The sequence below is a fragment of the Psammomys obesus genome, unplaced genomic scaffold (genome assembly GCF_907164565.1).
Source record: "Psammomys obesus unplaced genomic scaffold, mPsaObe1.curated_primary_1811, whole genome shotgun sequence".
NCBI classification, from domain to species: Eukaryota; Metazoa; Chordata; class Mammalia; order Rodentia; family Muridae; genus Psammomys; species Psammomys obesus.
The window spans coordinates 6,984,160-7,002,683 of NW_026585626.1; the positions used below are offsets into that span (position 1 = coordinate 6,984,160).

General features: G+C 54.1%; 1 protein-coding gene across 1 annotated transcript in view; it reads left to right on the plus strand.

Moving 5' to 3' along the window:
• Nucleotides 1-7,497, plus strand: part of LOC129682360 (cuticle collagen 13-like) — a 49,087-nt gene extending 41,590 nt beyond the window's left edge. The window contains exon 2 of the mRNA XM_055614692.1: nt 7,054-7,497. Within this exon, the coding sequence (XP_055470667.1) occupies nt 7,054-7,497 (444 nt within the window). The remainder of the gene's footprint in view (nt 1-7,053) is intronic.
• The last annotated feature ends 11,027 nt before the right edge of the window (nt 7,498-18,524 follow it).

Here is an 18,524-nt window from a genome sequence, read left to right on the forward strand (position 1 = left end):
TGGTTTTGTGTGCCTGCTGCTCTTCCAGACGACCAGAGTTTGGTTCCCAGAACCCAGGTCAGACAGGCCTGTAACTTCAGCTCCGGAGGATCCAGGGCCCTCTTCCAGCATCTGCCACGGGCACACGCACACATGGGGTATACATTCCCACAAGCACACACACGGAAGATCAAAGAAAAACAAATAAAACTAACCACCACAAAGCACAGGCCGGGCTGTCGAGGATCCCCGGTCACCACCAGCAACTAGAGAAAAAGGACTGGAGGGGGTTTCCCCTCAAGATTGGCAGAGGCTGCCAATCTTGCCAGTACCTTGACCTTTGACCTCAGCAAAGAATGGATTCTTTAGGGTTAAAGCCATCTGTTTGAGCTGATGGTTAAATCAGCCCTGTGGGATTACTACGACCCTTATCAAGCTGTCCGTCTCTGTTCCCTGGACAAGTAAGTGCTGTTACTGTACTAGCAGAAGCAGGACCTTGTAGACATAAGAGAGAAGTCAGGGTAACTCAGTCATGTAACACAGGAGGCCTTGGGTTTATGAACACACCCATCTATGACATCACTGCTGGCATCATAGCAGGTAATGCCTTCACAATATGTCCTATTTGGACTTTTGTGGGCTCAGAAAACTAGAGCCAGAGGTAGTGAAATAAATGTCCTGTTGGTCCCATATGACGCCTCTCCTTGCTTGCCCTCAGTCATGTGACAGTTTTCATCAAAGACTATATGCAGGAGTGAGTCTGACCAGCTCTCCCACGTGAGGTGTTTAGAAGACAGGTATTGGAAGTATTTTACCCTCCAACCTGAGGGAATAGGACATCTCTGTCACAGAATCCTCCCTCCCTTAGAACTGCTGCTCAGGAAACCAAGACATACACCCTTCATGTAGAATCTGTCCCTGCTCTCGTTGCAGAAAGAAGAGAATGTCCTTGGGAAACACGGAGAACGAGTTTGAAGTCAGGTTGGCATGTCCTGTTTTGGAGGAATTATCTTATCTTTCTTCCAGGCCTTTTTTCAACTGTTCTGGCTTTTCACTATCTATCTATTTCTCTCTCTCTTTCTCCCTCTAATCTACTTATCATCTATCTATATATCCATTCATTCATTCATTCCTTTGTTCATTTATTTTTCAAGGAAAGCTCGACCCCGCAAGGGATGGAAGTGGGATATCCAGGGCACCCAGCAGTCCTATTCTCCAGGGAATTCGGCCTTTCCCCCTATGAAGCACATCCCTAAAGCCTGCCTGTGTGGGTGCAGTTTGCGGTCAAAAGTAGTCCTCCATCCCAGGCCAGATCCTTTCCCACCTCTGACCTCTGGAGTGCTCCCCAGCTTGCCGACCAAGAGGAAGCCACCGGCTGCCAGGATGCCAGTCTTTCCTCCTCAGCTCCCCCAAAACTCCCCAAAGAAGCTGAAAGCTGGGGTCAAGTCCCGGCGGCTTTCTTGGCGGGAGCCAGTATGTCTGCGCCAGCTGGTACCCATGAGTGTGTGGCCCAAGGGCTTCATCGACCCGCTCCCCAAACCTCTGCCTGAGCAAACTCTGAGCAAATTCAGCCACGTCGAAAGGGTTCACATCCACAGGGCAGCATCTGCCATGGCATCGCTTGTGGAAGACAGCGAACCCTTCTCTCTGCCACTTTTACTAAAGTGAATGTTCATTCAGCTCTCCTCTGTGTCTCCATAAACATGTAAGGCTGTATTGTCTATTTTAATAGAGAATATGTTTATATCATTTCAAACCCAGTTGGGACTTCCAGGACGCTGTAGCTCAGTGTGTCTTTCAAAAAAATATTTTTATTTATCTTTGTTTGTGTGTGTGTGCGTGTGTACGTATGTGTGTGCATGCCTGATTGTAAGTGTATTACGTGGGTCATGCCAGAGTCCCTAGAACTGGAGTTCAAGGCAGTTGTGAGTTGCCCAGTGTGGATGCTGGGAATTGAACCCGTCATTTGCAAGAGCAGCAAACACTCCTAAGCACGAAGCCACCTTTCCAGCTTCGCCTTCCTTGAGACAGGGCCTCATGTAGCCCAGGCTGACCTTGCATTTTGTATGTACCTGAGGCTGGCCATGAACTACTGATCCTCCTTTCATAGGCATCCGCCATCCTACCTACTGTCTTGGTGCTTCTTCAGTCATGGCTGCCCACTCTGCACACTATGGGTAATTTTTCTGTAGCGTCTAGGTTGCAGTAGGACATGGAATCAAGTGCACTCACAAAGATACTGCCATTTTGCTGGGAATTGTGTTGACTCTGTGGATGTCAGTGCAGAGAATGGACATTATGAGATGAGGCATCTGACCTCAGGTCCATCTGACCTGGAATGTGATGTGACTCCCTTTGCCCCTGGGCTGAGGTGTCACTTTCTGAGAGGATGCCTTGGGTAACTGAAGCAACAGAGACGGGGACTGGAGCACCTACAGCCTTCAATTTTCTTGCAGTTTTATCATCTCAGTGCAAAGGGTTAAAGTTCCTCCTCCTCTTCCTCTTCCTTTGTTTTGAGACAGGGCTTAATGTAACCCAGGCAGGCTTAGAACTTATGTAGCCGAGGACGATCTTGAACTCCTGATGCTCCTCTACATGTTTACACATACACACAGATGTTCCGCATATGAGAGAGAACACAACATATTTGTCTTTCGAGTCTGGCTTATCTTTCCCAATAGAATTACAAAAGTCCAGTCCCACTGGATAGATTCAGTGATTTATTCTCGGGACGCTAATGCTGTCACAAATTAAACTTGTGTGTTGTGTACAGGCGTTGCCACGCTCTATTCCGTGTGGACTGAGGTCAGAGGACGAGCTTGGGTCCAATTTTTACCTTTCACATTGTTTGAGATGGGGTCTCTTGTTGTTCACCACTGGGTACCCCAGGCTGGCCCCCGAGCCTCTAGAGAGTTCCTGTCCCCACTTCCCATGTCACTGAAGGGGCACCGGGACCACTGGGATGTATTACTGTGTCTGTGTCTGGCTTTACATGGGCGCTGGGGCTCCGAACTCAAGTTCTCACACCCAAGTCCCGCACCCGGAATTTTGCAGGGATTCTCTAAACCTTGGTTCTGGGTTGTGTGGGGAGAACCCCAGCACCGCCTGCCCTTCACTTTTCCTTTAAGATTTGCTTTATTGTTGTTGTTGTTCTGGGTGTGTCTTTAGTCTGCATGTATGTCTCTGCACTGTATGTATGCAGTTCCTGTAGAGATCAGAAGAGGCCCGAGGACCCTTTGGAGCTGGACATGGAAAGTCGTGAACCTCTGGGAATCAAACCTGGGTCCTTTGGAAGAGCAGCTTGTGCTCTTAAGCACTGAGCCGTCTGTCTAGCCCCAAATTTTACCTTTTTGAAATTAAGCAACTATTATTAAGCTGAAGTTTTCTACGCTGTAACTTTACCTTTACTTAAAGTATACACTTTGGTGAATTCAGATTCACAGGTATGAGTAACAGTGATCACAATGCTAGAACATTTAATTTTCCGATTTTCCTTTTTTCCCCCTCTATTAATTCACTTACTTATTCACTTTACAGCCCGATTGCAGCCCCCAGCTCCCCTTACACACCCTTTTCTCTCCTCTGAAGGAGAAAGCCCCCAACCCGCCCTGGCACACTAAGTCACTGCAGGAGTAGGGCCTCCTCTCCCACGGAGGCCATCAAGGCAGCCCAGTGAGGGGAGCAGGATAAAAAAGGCAGGCATCAGGGTCAGAGGGGGCTTTGCTCCCATTGTTGGGGGATCCACAGGAAGACCAAGCTGTGGATGTGCAGGGGCCTAGGACCAGCCTATGCATGCTCTTGGGTGGGTGGTTCAGTCTCTGTGAGCCCCCATGGGCTATGAAGTTTTTCCCTTTATCTTAAATATCCTTCTGTGTGTGTGTGTGTGTGGGGGGGGCTGGAGAGATTTCTCAGGCATTAAGAACACTTTCTGCCCTTGCAAGAGAACCCTGGTTTAGTTCCTAGCAGCCACCTGGGTAGTTCCTCACTGTCTGGAACTCCCGTTTCCGAGGATCCGATGCCTCCTGCTGGGGTCTTCAGGTACCAGAGAATGCACATGGTATACAGACATATATGTAAAACATTCATTAAATATTTGACAAAATCTATCCTTTACCTGGTTCCCGCTGGCTGCACTTGTTACCATTTGAACGTTTGTGTCCCTCTCCTCAAGTCAGCTGAAATCTTTGGTTTTGGAGACAATGTCTCAGTAGGTAGCCCCATGATGGCCTTAAACTTGAAACCCTCTGCCTTTGATACCTACATGTTGGGATTCCAGGCACGTGTCACACTGGCTGACCTACATTTTGAAATATTTTTTTAAAAGTGTGTTTTATTTTTAATTATGTGTATGTGTGGGTATGTGTGTGTGTATGAGCGGGGTATATGTGGGAGTCGGTGTGTGTGTGGGGTATGTGTATGTGTGTGTGTGTGTGTATGTATGTGTGGGGTATGTGAATGTATGTATGTGTGGGGTGTAGTGTGTGTGTGTGTTGGGGGTATGCACATGTATTGGGTCCTTATGTTGGATGCTGTGGCACTGGACTTACAGGTAGCTTTGAGCCACCCAGACAAGGCTGCTTGGAGATAAACTCCGATTCTCTGGAGGAGCAGCAAGCAGTCTTAACCGCCAAGCCTTCCTTCCAGCCAGACTAGGAGTTTCTTCCATCTTAAAACTTCCTGTGAAAGGGAGACTATCTGTGAAGCTAACCCAGCACATGGCAGGTGCTCAGTAAGTATCTGGTATTATGGTATAGTTTTTTAATTTGTAAGTGGTTTTAAATTTTATGATGTGTGTGTGTACAAGCTTCTATATACGTGCACTGTATTCATGCAGGCGTCAGCAGGGGCTAGAAGAGAGCGTCCGATCCTCTGGGACTGGAGTTAAAGGTATTCGTGAGTCACCTGATGTGGGTGCAAAAAAAAAAAAAAAAAAAAAAACAACCAAACCAAACCAAACCAAACCAAAACCTAACCCTGGGTCATCTGCAAGAGCGGTAGGTGGCCTAGAGCCATGTTTGGTGTCTGTGTCTGCGTGTATCTGTGCACAAACATGCTGCGTGCTGTGGTGAGCAGGTGGAGGTCAGAAGACAGCCGCGGGAGGTGGCTGTCTCCTCCCAGCATGCAGGTCCTGGGCTGGGATTTCATTAGCAGTGGGCACCCTCGCCGAACGTGCCAGTCCCGCTGGCCTCACTATTTTACCGGCTCCCCTCTTTGATGTAGCGGCATCTCCGGCACTTTTTTGCTCCAGTGCCTCCTTTTCCACGCAGAGCATTCAGAGCAGCTACTGGGGCAGGGAAACTGGTTAAATAACATGCTAGCCCCCCCCCCCCCCAGCCCCTCGCTGCCAAGCCTTGTCTTAGGGACGGGCCTCATCCGTGCCTCAGAGAAAGGCATTGCCAAGTTCAGCATCAGTGCTTTAAAACTTTCCCACAGAACCCCGTTTCCCCTCCTTAGATAATTTAAACAAGCAGCCGCAGTCCCTTCTCCCCTACCCTGCTGAAGACCAACTGTAGAGCTCTCAGGAGGTCTCAGTGACAGCAGACCCCAGCGCCTTAGGAGGCATTTCTTCTTGCTGTGTGAGTCACAGCCTAGGGCACTGGCTGCTCGTCCAGAAAAGCGTGGTTCAATTTCCAGCACCCACAGGGCAGCTCAGAAACTACCTGAAACTCCAGTTGCAGGCCATCCAATGTTCTTTGGCTTCCTCAACCATTGCACAAATGTGTACACACACACACACACACACACACACACACACACACACCGTGTGTGTATCTGTGTACCTCGAAATTTTAAAGCCACAGTGGGGGACTGCCCTTCCCCCCCCCCCCTCCCCCAAAGAGACAGAGGACTGATTCACGGTCTTTAGGATCTTTCTGATGATTATGCCTGACCTCTGAGCTTTCATTACGGAAAACTGGTGTCAGAGATTAAGGAAATCGTCTAGAGCCTCATCTGCACAGAGAGACCCAGAGGTTCAGAGACCAGGGAGACTGCCCAAAAGCGGTGGCGTTCCTCACCTGGCCCAGAAGCCAAATTTCTGGTTCTAAGTTCCCCTTATTGAAGAGGGACGGCGCTGATGGGGAAGATGGTCCCGTGCCATTTGGAACTGGTCTGGAATGCCGGCACCAAGAATGTAAGGCAGCGCCGAGTGTGAAAGTGAAGGGGGAGGTAACCCTGGTGGCTGTCTTGCCCCCCAAAAGTTTTTCCTTGAGTCTGGGTTGCAGCCAAGGAAAACAGGAGCCTGGTTGCCCCTCCCAGCTGAAGACCAAACCCGGGCTTCACAATCACCGTCTGGAAAAACCTTCCACCTCCCATCTTCCTGCAGGCTCCCAGCCCAGGGAGGGGTGGGGGGAGGTCCGCTCTGTTGGCAGCAGGGACACGGGTTCCAGGGTCTGGAAACAAGATGGGCTTTTTTCCCCCAAGGGGCTCACAATCTTTGGTAAAACCAGACAGACCTTGGGCGTAGCGAGAAAAACTCCTTTATTACACACTGAAATTCCATCCACGGGGAAGCCGACTGGAGCGCTGAGCCAGGCTCCAGAGCTCCAGAGGAAACAGCCAAGCCCAGGCGAACTCCTCTCCTGTCTCAGGCCTCACCTGGTGCCCCAAACCCCACGTCTGTCCTGCCAGCCATCATTTTCCCGCTGCTTGACCTGTGTCCTGGCCTCTAGGTCCGCCCCTACCGAAAATCCCACTCCGGTTGTAAAGAACGGGTTGGAGCCGGGCTGGGTGAGAAGGAAGACCTTCCCCTCACTGCGCACTTTCTTTTTTTTCACCGCCCTCTCCCTGGGCCCAGATGTCCCCGCCCGGTAGACTGGACCTAGGACAGATTGTAAAACGGGTCGCTCTTCTCCGAGACCCCCTCGTCTCTCCCCACCCAGCTGCTTTCCTGCTCTGGCTCCCGCACCGGGCTGGGGAGCCAACTAAATCTGATGAAAATGCAATTGCCAAGTCGTTAAGGTATTTGAATTAAAAAAAAAAAAAAAGAAAGAAAAAAAGAAAAAAAAAAAACTCCCGAGAAAGTATTTGATGGCTAATAATCTCATTTCAATATAATGGGACCTTCTTCTACAGAGAGCAAGACAGGTTAAGAGATATAATTACGACTTCGCAAACTGGCTCCCGAGCGCGGGAGACGCGCTGACAGGTCTGCGCGGGGCTGCGCCCGGCTCCTCTGGCTCCGCTAGACGCTTTGTCTGCACGGCCCGTCAGAGACACGCGGTCCCTTCTCAGCCCCGGCTCGGCCCACACTGCAATTTAACTGTCAGCCGCGTCCCGGCTCCGGGCTCGAGCGCGGGTGCCGCGGGGTGGGTGACAGAGGGGGAAGCCGGACCCGGAGGGGAGGCGGAGGGAGGGTCTGACCGGCCCAACGCTGCTGGGCCCGGAACCCCAGGGCGGGAGTTCCAAAATCCGGTCCCACCAGGGGCTCCTTTGAAGGGCGTCTACACCGCAGGGTCCGGGAGGCGCAGCGGTCGGGGAGCCCAGATTTATTGCCCGCGTCCGAAGTGGTGCTTTTGATCCGAAATGAATGGATTCTTTCTGGTGGGGCTGCTGGGCGTCACACACACACACACACACACACACACACACACACACACACACACACACACACACACACACACACACACACACACACACACCCCACACACACACACACACACACACACACACCCCACACACACACACACCCCCAGTAGGGGAAAAAGCTCCCACTTGAAGCCTGGGTAGGGAAAGAGAGTTCTCCGCGTTCCGTCTGCGCCTTTACCCGGAGCGCAAAGGAGGGGGCGGCGAAGGCGCTGGGCGCGCGCGCGCGGGGACAGGCGTGCGCCCGCAGCAGAGTGGCCCGCGCGCTTAGCGAGCGCCCCGACCCCGGAGAGGCCCGGGCGAGGGGCCGCCGGGAGCTCGGGGTCTCCGCAGCCAGCGAGCGCGGACCCCCGGGGAGTGAGGCCCGAGGCGGGCGGGGAGGCGGCACCGAGCAGGGCCCAGGGGAGGAGGCCGTAGCTAGGACAGGTGGGCGGATCCCGGGGACAGAGTGCGGGGGGTCAGGAAGTGACCCGAGACCGCCGGGAGCCGCGGTCGGCTCGGCCCCAGCGTCCCCGAGAAGGAATTCGAAGGCGCCCCCCCCTCCTCTAGGCCTCGAGCCTGCGTAGGACTTCACCCGCGGCCCTTCGGGGAGTGGGGGTCCCCAGGCGCCTCTGCGACAGGCAGGGTCTCTCGGTGCACGCAGCGCGGCTTCTGGAGTAAGTGGGCCCATTCCTCCCGGGTCCCAGGTTCTCGCCCCCCCCGCGGCGCTTACGCCCGCGCGGCCGCAGGCCTCTCTCGAACTCGTCGCAGAACCAAGCCACACGAGCCAGGGTGGCGCTGTGGCGTCCCCGGTGGCCGCGGTTCCCTCTCCCCAGCGGGGACGGCCTCCCCCTGGCGGCCCGAGCCGCGCGGTCCAGAAGGTCCCTGAATCCACCACCCTCGGGGCGAGCCTGGCCGCGAGCCTGAGGGATCCCGGCTGAGCAACTCCCTCTCGGGGCCACGCTAACCCTTCGCCCGGGTCCGGCCCGCGCCAGGCGGGGAGCCTCTTCCCCGCGGCCCGCCTCGCTGCCCCTCTGCCCCGGGGGAACGCGCGTGGAAGCCGCCCCAGCCTCGATTAGGCCTTCCCGTCCCCTCCCCGACGTGCCCTCCTCCCTCTGGCGCCGAGCCCCCATGCTGCCCACGGGAGCCACGTGGTCGCCAGGCCCGAGGGAGCCCCCTTCTCCCGGGGGGTGACCCCTCGTGATGGGGTCCCCACCCCCACCGACGCGCTGAGGGGTGGGAGAGGGTGGCTCCGGGCGGCCTGGGTCCCCTCCGGGTGGGTGGGGGTGGGGCGCCGCGGGGGGAGGGCGGGCGCGCCGCCGGCGGGGTCAGGGGCGAAGGGGCAGGCGGAGGGCAGCGCGCGGGGCGCCGGCGCGGAGAGCTCAGGTTACCCCGGCCAGGCCCTCCCACCCGCAGCTCGCACGCGGGGGGCCGGGCCGGCCCCCCACCCCCGCGGCTGGCCTCTCTCCGGCGGGCGGCGGGGCTCGGCTTGAAAGGCTCGGCCTGGGTCTGGAGCGGTGTTTATTTTTCTTAACTAGCCGAGGCGGACGGACGACCCCGGGAGCGAGGCGACCGGACGGACCCGACCGAGCCTTGCGCTTGGGAAAAGAGGGGTCAGGACGGGGGCCGGCCGGGAGGACTTTGTTCCCTGTCCGCGGGCCGACCCCCGGCCGGGGTTGGCTCAGGCCGGGCAGCCAGGCGGCGAAGCCTGTCGATTTTTGCCGTCCCGTTTCCTCTGACTCAAGTTTCTTGCTCCTGGTCCTTAGTTCTAACCCCTGGAGGACAGAGCACCTTCGTGACTCGGTTTCCCCCTCTTTCAAAGGGCCTCGCTCCGTGGGCGCTGCAGGGCTTTGGGATGGCGTTCCTGGGGCCGAGCCTGGGGCTCGCCGAGGGGGCTGGGGTCGGGGCGCGGGGTGGGGGCGTGGCCCCGCGAGGGGCGCCGGGACCGACGCCGAGAGCGGCCGCAGGGAAAGGGCCTGGGATGGGGGCCCAGGGCTCTCAGGCCCCGGGGGAAGAGTGAGGGCTGAGGAAGAGTTCGGAGCGTTTTGACAGATGAATGAAATGCAAATGCTATCCAAAGCGAGATGCTAATGAGGTTTTCCTCCGCGAGCCGCCGCGGCTCCCGGGGTCCGGCCTGAAGTTGGAGCTCGAGTGAACTCCAGGCGCAGGCGGGGTCCGGAAGTCCGAGGCTTCGCCGTGCGCCGCGGCCCAGAGTGCGAGTGCGTGAGCGTGGCGCGAGCTTCCTCCTCTGGAAGGTGCGGAGCGGGGTGTGCTCGCACCGACTCGAAAATGAGGTCAGGGAAGGTCGTTCCGCTCTGCGGCATAAATCAAGAAGGAGAAGAGAGTGGATGTGAGAGACAGTCCCTGGGGACCGCAGGGAAGAGAAAGGGGGAGAGAGAGGGAGGGAGAGGAAGGAAGGGAGGGAGAGGGAGGAAGGGAGAGAGTGAAGGAGGAAGGGAAGGACAGAGAAGGAGGGACAGAGAGAGAGGGAGGGAGAGAGAGAGAGGAAGGGAGAGAGAGAGAGGGAGGGAGAGAGAGAGAGGGAGGGAGAGAGAGGGAAGGAGAGAGAGGGAGGGACACAGAGAGAAGGTGGGAGAGAGTGAGGTAAGGAAAGAGTGGGAGGGAGAAAGAGGGAGGGAGGAAGGGAAAGAGAGGGAGAGAGGGAGGGAGGGAAAAGGGAGGGAGGGAGAGAGAGAGGGAGGGAGAGAGAGGGAGGGAGGAAGGGAGAGAGGGAGGGAGGGAGAAAGGGAGAGAGAGAGGGAGGGAGAAAGAGGGAGAGAGGGAAGAGAGAAAGAGGGAGAGGGAGTTAGGGAGGGTAGGAGGGAGGGAGAGAGAGAGGAAGAGAAAGAAGGAGGGAGGCAGGGAGGAAGGAAGGGCCGCAGAACTAGCGAAGGAGGGGGGAGTTTCGTGTAGACTCCTGAAGTAGCTCGCTAAAGCTCATCCACCCTGTGCTTCCCGCGCCCAGACCAGAGAAGACCGCATCCTCAGCTGCCCACACCCGTAGCACTCCGTCTCTCTTTGTCTCTGTCTCTTTCTCTTCAACCCCGCTTCCTCCTTTCAGGGTCTTACTGCTTAGCCCTGAGTGCCCTGGAGCGTAACTGTGTAGACCAGGCTAGCCTCCAACTCACAGAGATTCGCCCTGCCCCCCCTTAACTCTTCCTGTCTGTACCCTTGCGTGCTACCGCTGGGCACAAAGCTGGGCTGGGGAGTGGGGGGGCTCCCTTCAGGCGTCGAGACTGCTGCCCCCTGCCGTCCCTCTGCCCCAGGGCTCCTGTTAGCCAGTGCAAGGCAGCCTCCTCCTCTGCCCTGGTAACCCGTCTACCGTTACCTGGGTGCCCCCCATCCCTGCTCTGTGCGGGTCATGAGGGAAGGCGTTGCTCCTTCAGGCGCCCAGCCAGGTGATCCGATGGATTCGAACCCCAGGCTTCCCCGGAGCCAGAGAAGACAGCAAGGCTACTCTTGCTCCCTGGAGTCCAGACGACAGCGAAGGTGGATGTAGCTTCCACCCTCCTACATCCGGGACACACAAGTCCAGAAAAATGAGGGTGTGGAGAGGCTTGCCCCTTCTGGGCAGCCTCTGTGGTGACCAACGGCTATGTCCCCAGCTGGTCACCACAGGAAGGGCAGAAGGCTGTCTAGGGCTGGATGGCACCTTCCCCTTCCAGCTGTGCCTGAGCCTGCATCAGATTTATTCTCTCCATGCTGAAACCCCACGCCGTGGGCACAGCCACTGTGAATTAAACACACAAAGGGCAGACACCAGCAAATCCACACTTGCTAGGTCGAGCATTCATTCAGCAGGCATTTAGTGAATTCCTCTCACATGTCTGCCCACGAAAAAGATAAAAATCCCGGGCCTTGGGATGCTCGAGCTTTCCCCGGGGTAGAAAGACAACAATCAGACAAGTGCAAGACCTTGTGTGTGGTAGCAGGGAGGGTAAGGGCTTACTGCAAAAGAGGTAGAGCTTGACCAGTGGGATGCAGGGTGACAGGGAAGGGCCACCATGAAATAAGGGATGGGCCACGAGGATTTCTGGAGGGACAGCTTCGATGGCAGAGAGGACCGAGTACCTTGTCACACGGGGCGGTGTCTGACCTGGGGCCTGAAGGGGAGATGGGATGGAGGCCAGTGGAAAGTCAGGTGGGCCGGATGATGCTGCAGAGCTGTGCAGGCCCTGCGGGGAGGCCTTGGATTGTGAGTCGTGTGGAAAGGAATGATGCCATCTGATTTACAAACTTTAAAAAACGGTAGACAAAACCTAAGGGGAGTTAACTAAATTATCTTTTCTTTCTTTCTTTTTTTTCAGGCTTATGAGTTCCAAACTATCCTGGTTCAGTGTGTGGAATATTGAGTACTCAAGCCAGGGGATGGCCTGCACTCCCCACAACATATTTTGAAAAATACTGGAGGTCAGGTAGGGTCTGGAACCAGGCCAGCCTCAGAATTTGGCTGGTGAAGACCCCCCAGGGCCCCTATTTTGAGGGTGTCTGGTGTTTATCCCCTGTAACTCCTGCCTGTTGTACCCTGGATTGTTCCAAGCTGTAGAGACAGTGGTGTGTGTGTGTGTGTGTGTGTGTGTGTATGCGCGCGCTCCCCGTGAGAAGATGACATCCAGTCTGTGCAGCTCCCGCGCCTTGGCTTTCCGAAGACGGGAAGCCGCCGGGTGGTCCCACACCGTCCCCTAGCGGCCACGGGGGACACTGTACCAGAGGTCCCTACCAGGTGCGGAGCTGAGCCAGGGCGGCAGGGGGCGCAGGAACAGTCCTATGGGGTTTCCGCCAGGTGCCAGGTGTTTGGCATCAGAGTAACTCATGGAGATTCGGGCTTCCGGCGTAAGCCCATCCCTGAGGTTCTGACAAGGAAGATGCTCGGTGAAAGGATGGGCGGGGGCGCTTCTGCATCCTCGAAGGCGGCGAGCAGATGAGCCAGCCTCTCTGCTCCCTTCTTTAGCTGCAAGGTCTAGAGATCCCCGCTTGGAGTCATCTCCGGCGCAGAGCTGGGAACCATTCTTCGTTCTCTGCTGCCCCCCAGTGGGTACGACTGTCATTGCCACTGCCAGGCTCCTTTCCAGCTGTCAGAGCAGGTGTCCCAGATGTGACAGTTCTGTGAGGTTCTGAGTACAAAGCATCCTGGAACAACGTCCACCTAACATCAGCGTCGTTACCCCCAACAGGCATTTTTTTTAAGATAGGTCTCGCTGTGTAGCCCGGCTGGCCTGGAAATCCGCATGTAGACCAGGCTGGCCTCGAGTTCTGGGATCCGCCCGGTTCTGTCTTTGGAATGTCTGGATAAAAGGTGAGCGCCCCGTGTCCTACCTCAACAAGTATTTACTAACCCACCCAACCGCGGGCTCTCGGTGGAGTCAAAAGGCTCAGCCATCTGATTCAGAGACCCCGAGTCATGCTTTAATAGAGAGTACAGGCACAAAGCTGTTCCCTGAGGCTGTTCACGTGTCTGCCAGAAAATAAGAATTTGTGTCCAACCCCCCCCATAAATAAAGGTTCATAGCAGCTGTCTTTCCAAGAGCCCAAAAGAAACAATGCCTCCGCTTTCCCCTTATAGACTTCATTAAAAAAAACAAACTATTTGTTCCATTTGTTTATCAGTACACAGCATGCCACAACATGCATGTCAGAGGACAGTTTGTGGGAGTCAGTTCTCCTCTTGCGTCAGGTGGGTCCTGGGGATTGAATCCACGTTGTCAGGTGTTGGAAAGCTGCTCACTGAGCCACTTTGTCAGCCCTTTCCTTTAAACTTTATGGATGCTCATGGACGTTCAAAGACAGTGCCCTGAGCTCTCAGGTCCTCTTCACCCTCCGGTAGACACACAGATATTTTACCATTACAGAGATGATCCCACAGCTACCTTTTGTGTTTTGAGGCAGGGTGTCACTGTATATCCCTGGCTGTTCTGGAACTTGATATATAGACCAGGCTGACCTTGAATTCTCAGAGGTCTGCCTGCCCCTGCTTCCCCAGTGCTGAGATGAAAGGTGTGGACCACCACGACTGCCCCTACTCTTTACAGCCACAGCCACGTCCTTCTCTGCAAACATCGGTGCCCAGGCTTCTGCGAGACTCTGAGCAGAACTGCTGGGTTAGTGTGGTGAGTGACAAGTCACAGGTGGGACCTGGAGTGGGGCTTACAGTGGGTGAGGGTAAGGTTGAGGGGTGGTTGAGATCAGAACACACATGAGACTAAAATATCAAGGAACCGGTGAAGACTCTCCGGAGAGGAGGAGACAGCTCTCGACAGGAGCCTTGGTGAGGACAGTGCAATCCACTTCTGTGCTGCCCGGGGGCATGCCACCGCCTCTCCTGACATTCAAGTTCCCCACAGTCTAAACTAGATTAAAAGCATTTCCACCATTCTCTTGGCTGTTTTGGTATTTGGAGATGATTCACCATGAAAGCTCAGGCTGACCTCAACTTTGTCATTGTCCTGCCACAGCCTGCCAGGTCCTGGGATCATAGATGTGTACCTGTAATAGCCTTGCTTGTCTTCTTCTTGTAAACCTACATTAGCTTTCTACTACTATGAAAATTACCCGAGATAATTAACTTAAAAGGAGGAGAGGTTTATCTTGGATGTTGGTTTCATAGTAACTTGGCCCTGTTGCTTTGGGCTTGTCTTCTCAACAGTATATTGTGGAGGAAGAATGTGGCAGAGGAGGCCTGCTTACCTTGAGGCAGCTGGGATATGGGGCGGGGGAGAGGGAGAACGGGGAGGAGGGCCCTGGACCTGAGCTCATGAGATGGCCACACTCAGCGTGTGCCGGTCTTCCTAGCTCAGTTAAACCTCTCTGGCAACATCTCACAGTAGACTCACAGTGTCCTGGTGACTCCAGTGAAGACAATCCTCAGAGGGCCCCATCTCTCAGGCTCTGGTGTCTTCCTATCAAGCACCACATCGTAATTATTCTTAATGTCTTTGGTGTTTATTTGTGTGTATGCACGAGGCACTCAGAGAGCAACTGGCTGGAGTCTGTTCTCTTCTTCCACCAGGTGTCCTGGGATCCTCAGGTTGCCAACCTTGCTAGCTACCTTTATCTGCTGAGCCATCTCACAGGCCCAATTTCTACCTCTTAAAGACTCTTCCACTTCCTAATGACACAAAGCCTTCATACATGGTCTTTCGAGAGATGTTTTAAAGCCAAACAATAGAATTGTAAAACTTTCGCATACTGTATAAAATGAGGACTAAACCACAAAGGCCCCCTTTGGAACTCTTACGGAACCTGGACACACACACACACACACACACACACACACACACACACTCCTCTCTTGGTGGCCTCCTGAGGTGATTTTAGACACATATGTGATGGCGCGTCACTGTCAACTTTACTGGATTTAGAGTCGCCTAGAAGTCACACTCCTGCACATGTCTATCAGAACATTCACAGATTAGCTTAATGAGGAGGGACGGCCCGTCGTGAATATAGGGGCTGCCATCCAATGACCTGGGGTCCCAGACTGCGTAAAGAGGAGAAGGGGGGCCAAATACCAGCATTCAGCTCGTCAAAACAGACCCCTTCCTTTAAAGGCTGTTTTTGACGGGTATTTTGTCAGAGCAATGGGAAAAGCAACCCCTATACCATTGCCTGTTCTCTCTCTCTCTCTCTCTCTCTCACACACACACACACACACACAGTGTCTGTAGATACGGCACTCACCTTGTTTTATTTTGAGACAGGGCCTCACTATGTAACTCTGGCTCTCCTGGAACTCAATGTATAGACCAGGCCGGTTGGAGCCCACAGAGACCTGCCTGCCTCTGCCTCCTGAATGCTGAGATTAAAGGCGTGGGCCACCAGACCTGGCTTTTATTTTCATTCTCACAGGCGTGCAGTATGTGTGGCTTAGAAGTTTAGGTTTTCTGAAAATCAAGTATGCCTCTGTGACTTAACGCGTGTCCGTTAGTGCACACAGAGCCACATGGCACCCTGGGATGGAGATGGAGACTTATCAGCTCCTCCTCCATCTGTGGCTGTTTGATTGGCTTCTGAGCATGGCTGCTATATACAAGGCCATAATAAACGGCTTTTTATGTTGTCTCTTTGTGCACCCATCCTCTATCCTCCTCCACAGTCACAAGACGTGTAATTGTCTGCAGAAGTGGAGGTACATGTAACAGTTTGATAAATCTGGCTAAATTGATTTCCTAAGGATGTGTCAATTTATTCCCTCCAACAGCTTTTGAGACTCTGAATTTCCTCACAACCACCATCACCGCTGGGGATAGCCAATCTTTTAAATTGTTATTAATTTGGTGGGTGTGAAATGAGCCACTCGTTGTTTTTTTAATTTGCATTTCCCATTTGCTGATGAGGTTGATCTAGTCTTTCCTATGTTCACTTTCTGCGTGCGTTTCTCTGGGAGGCAGCTTCCGTTGTTCTGTTTCTTTGCCTCTTACTGGTTCCACACTTCTCTTTGCATTTTGGATGGCGTCAGTCACAAGTAATATTATTTTAAAAATGGCACGTGTGGTGTCTTTTGCCCTATGTCTGAATTGTTTTTCAGGGGACCGAGGAGCTGGCTCAGGGAAAGAGTTTGCTATGTAAGCATGAGGACCCAAGATCAAACCCCAGCATCCACATTAAAAGCCAGGCACGGTGGAGGATACTTACACGCCTGTTTGAGGAGGTGGAGACAGGGGCTCTCTAGGACACGCTGCCTAGCTAGACAGTGGAGTTGCTGACTTTCTCGGGTCGACCAAGATCCCACCTCAATGAATGAAGGGGAGAGTGCTTGAAGACAAATCCCTTGGCAGTTTTTGGGTTTTCACATTCACTTGTACACATGGACGCTCAGACTTGCATGCACATATGCACCCAAAAACCTTCGAGAGCGAACACACATGTACATACATACACATGCAAAGGAAAAAGAAACCGACCACGGCTGCTGACAAAGGGTGTGTGAGGATGGCTCCTCGTGCACACTCGAATGCACACACAGGCGTGTGCCTGCGTGTACACAAGCACACACCCTCCCTGTATTAGTTAGGATTCTCTAGAGTAGCAGAACTTACAGAACAAATCTCTCTGCATATACAGAGAGCAGGTTTACTAGAATGACTTACAGGCTGCAGTCCAGCTAATCCAACAATGACCGCCTGTGTGTGGAAAGTCCAAGAATCCAGGTGGGATGTCTCGGCTGGTCTTCTGTGTATGCTGAATCCTGAGGAAGTAGGCTCCGAGGCCAGCGGAGCAAGGATGTGCTGGCAAGGTGAGGGCAAGCAGGCAAACGGCAAGCAGAACAAAAGCTACTTACTTCCATGTCCTTACATAAGCTTCCCGAGGAAGGGGCAGCCCAGTTTAAGGGCCTGTGACTTCACACCTCAAGATCAAGACCAGAAGGGGATCTCCCTACTTCAGATTAAGCAAACACTCCCCCTCACAGGGGTGCCCTCCAGCTGTGAATCTCAGTAGATTCCAGATGTGGTCGAGTTGATAAGCACGGATAGCTCACACATTCCCCTTACACACCAAGGGACTGCTGTTCAGGTGGAATTGTCATTGGTGTTTCTCCTGGCACTCTGGAAGGAGCGAAGTTCCCCCAGGGTCAGGTGAGGAATCTTTCTCTCACTGCACAGAGGGGACCTAGGGGGTAATTCTCAGCATACTGGAGGCTTCGAGGAGCATCAATTTGCCATCTGGTGTCCCCAACCTCACCCCCTGGACTCTGTTAGCAGAGCAGTAGAGCCAGACCTGAGTCTGCAGACCCTGGGGGTGTCATGTACACCTACTGTGTGCTAGGGATTGGTTACTGTCGCTTTGTGGGAATGCGCCCATCTTCTCTGTGCCTAGTGTCCTGACTACAGCAGCTCACTCCTGCTGTTAGCCTCAGCGATGTCTTCTCAGGCCTCAGGTTAGAGTCTTGCAGTGATGCCCACAGCAGAACAATCTGCTGGCTTCCTGCTGTGTGCCCCACTCTCTTGCCTGACCCTTGGCTATCCTACCTGTCCATCTCTTCAGCCCGAGTCTGTTCTCCAGTGCTCACACAGGCCACGTGAAGTGAGAGGAGAGAGGCCCTCCCCAGCAGGCAGCCCCTCTCCTTGAATTTCTGAGTGAGGAGTGAGGGGAGATCACGTGGTCCCTGGGAGCTGGGCCTGGCCCCTCAGGGCTCCTGGAAAGGAAGGTTGAGACAGGCTCAATCAAGGCCTTTTTGGAGAAAGCAGGAAGTTTGGGAATGTTCTCTGAAGAGATAGGTGAAGGAGAGGTGAAGTCAGGAGGCCAGGTGCATGGAACACCCGTGGGCCTTGAGACATCTCAGTTCTGTCTCTCCTGAGTAGTCTCAGGAAACTCCTAGGTTCTTTGCCACCTCTTTGTCTTGCTTCCCCTCCCAGCCCCATGCAAGTTTGTGGAGGGGAACTGTGGTTCACACAACTTCCCCCACCATTTCCTGAGCTCTGCTTTTATTCACAGGCCCTGGAAAGATGGACAGGCTGACAGGGAGGAGGGGAGTGTCAACACTGGCTGCTGTCACAAATTCCATCACGAGCTTTGTAATACCTGACAGGTGGGGGACCGGAGAGGAAGGAGGGGAGGGGACAGAAAGAGAGGGTATTGAGGTGGCTGAAATCTAGCTATGTCCGGGATCGTTTTCAGGCAAGGACTGGGCAGCATGAAACCCAGGAGCCAAGAGCTTGATAGAGTTGGGGTGAAGGACATGGGACGGAAGGAGGCAATGGGGTTGGTTCGGTGGGAAAGCCTAGCTGGGCCACTAGCTCTCTCAGCCTCCCTTGCTAATGCACCATAAATAGTTTGCTGAAAAAAAAAAAAAAGAAGGTGGGATAATCAGACATATCTTCCCCGTATTAATATTCATGCATAATTTGCCAAAAGAAGAGATTTAAAACCCCCCTAAGAAATTTTGTGGCGAGGTAGCCATTTCAGAGGTCTGCTGAGCAAAGCTAGGTTCAGGGCTGCCCTGGGACATGGCTGTATCACTAGGCTTTGGAAGGGGCTGTGCAGGA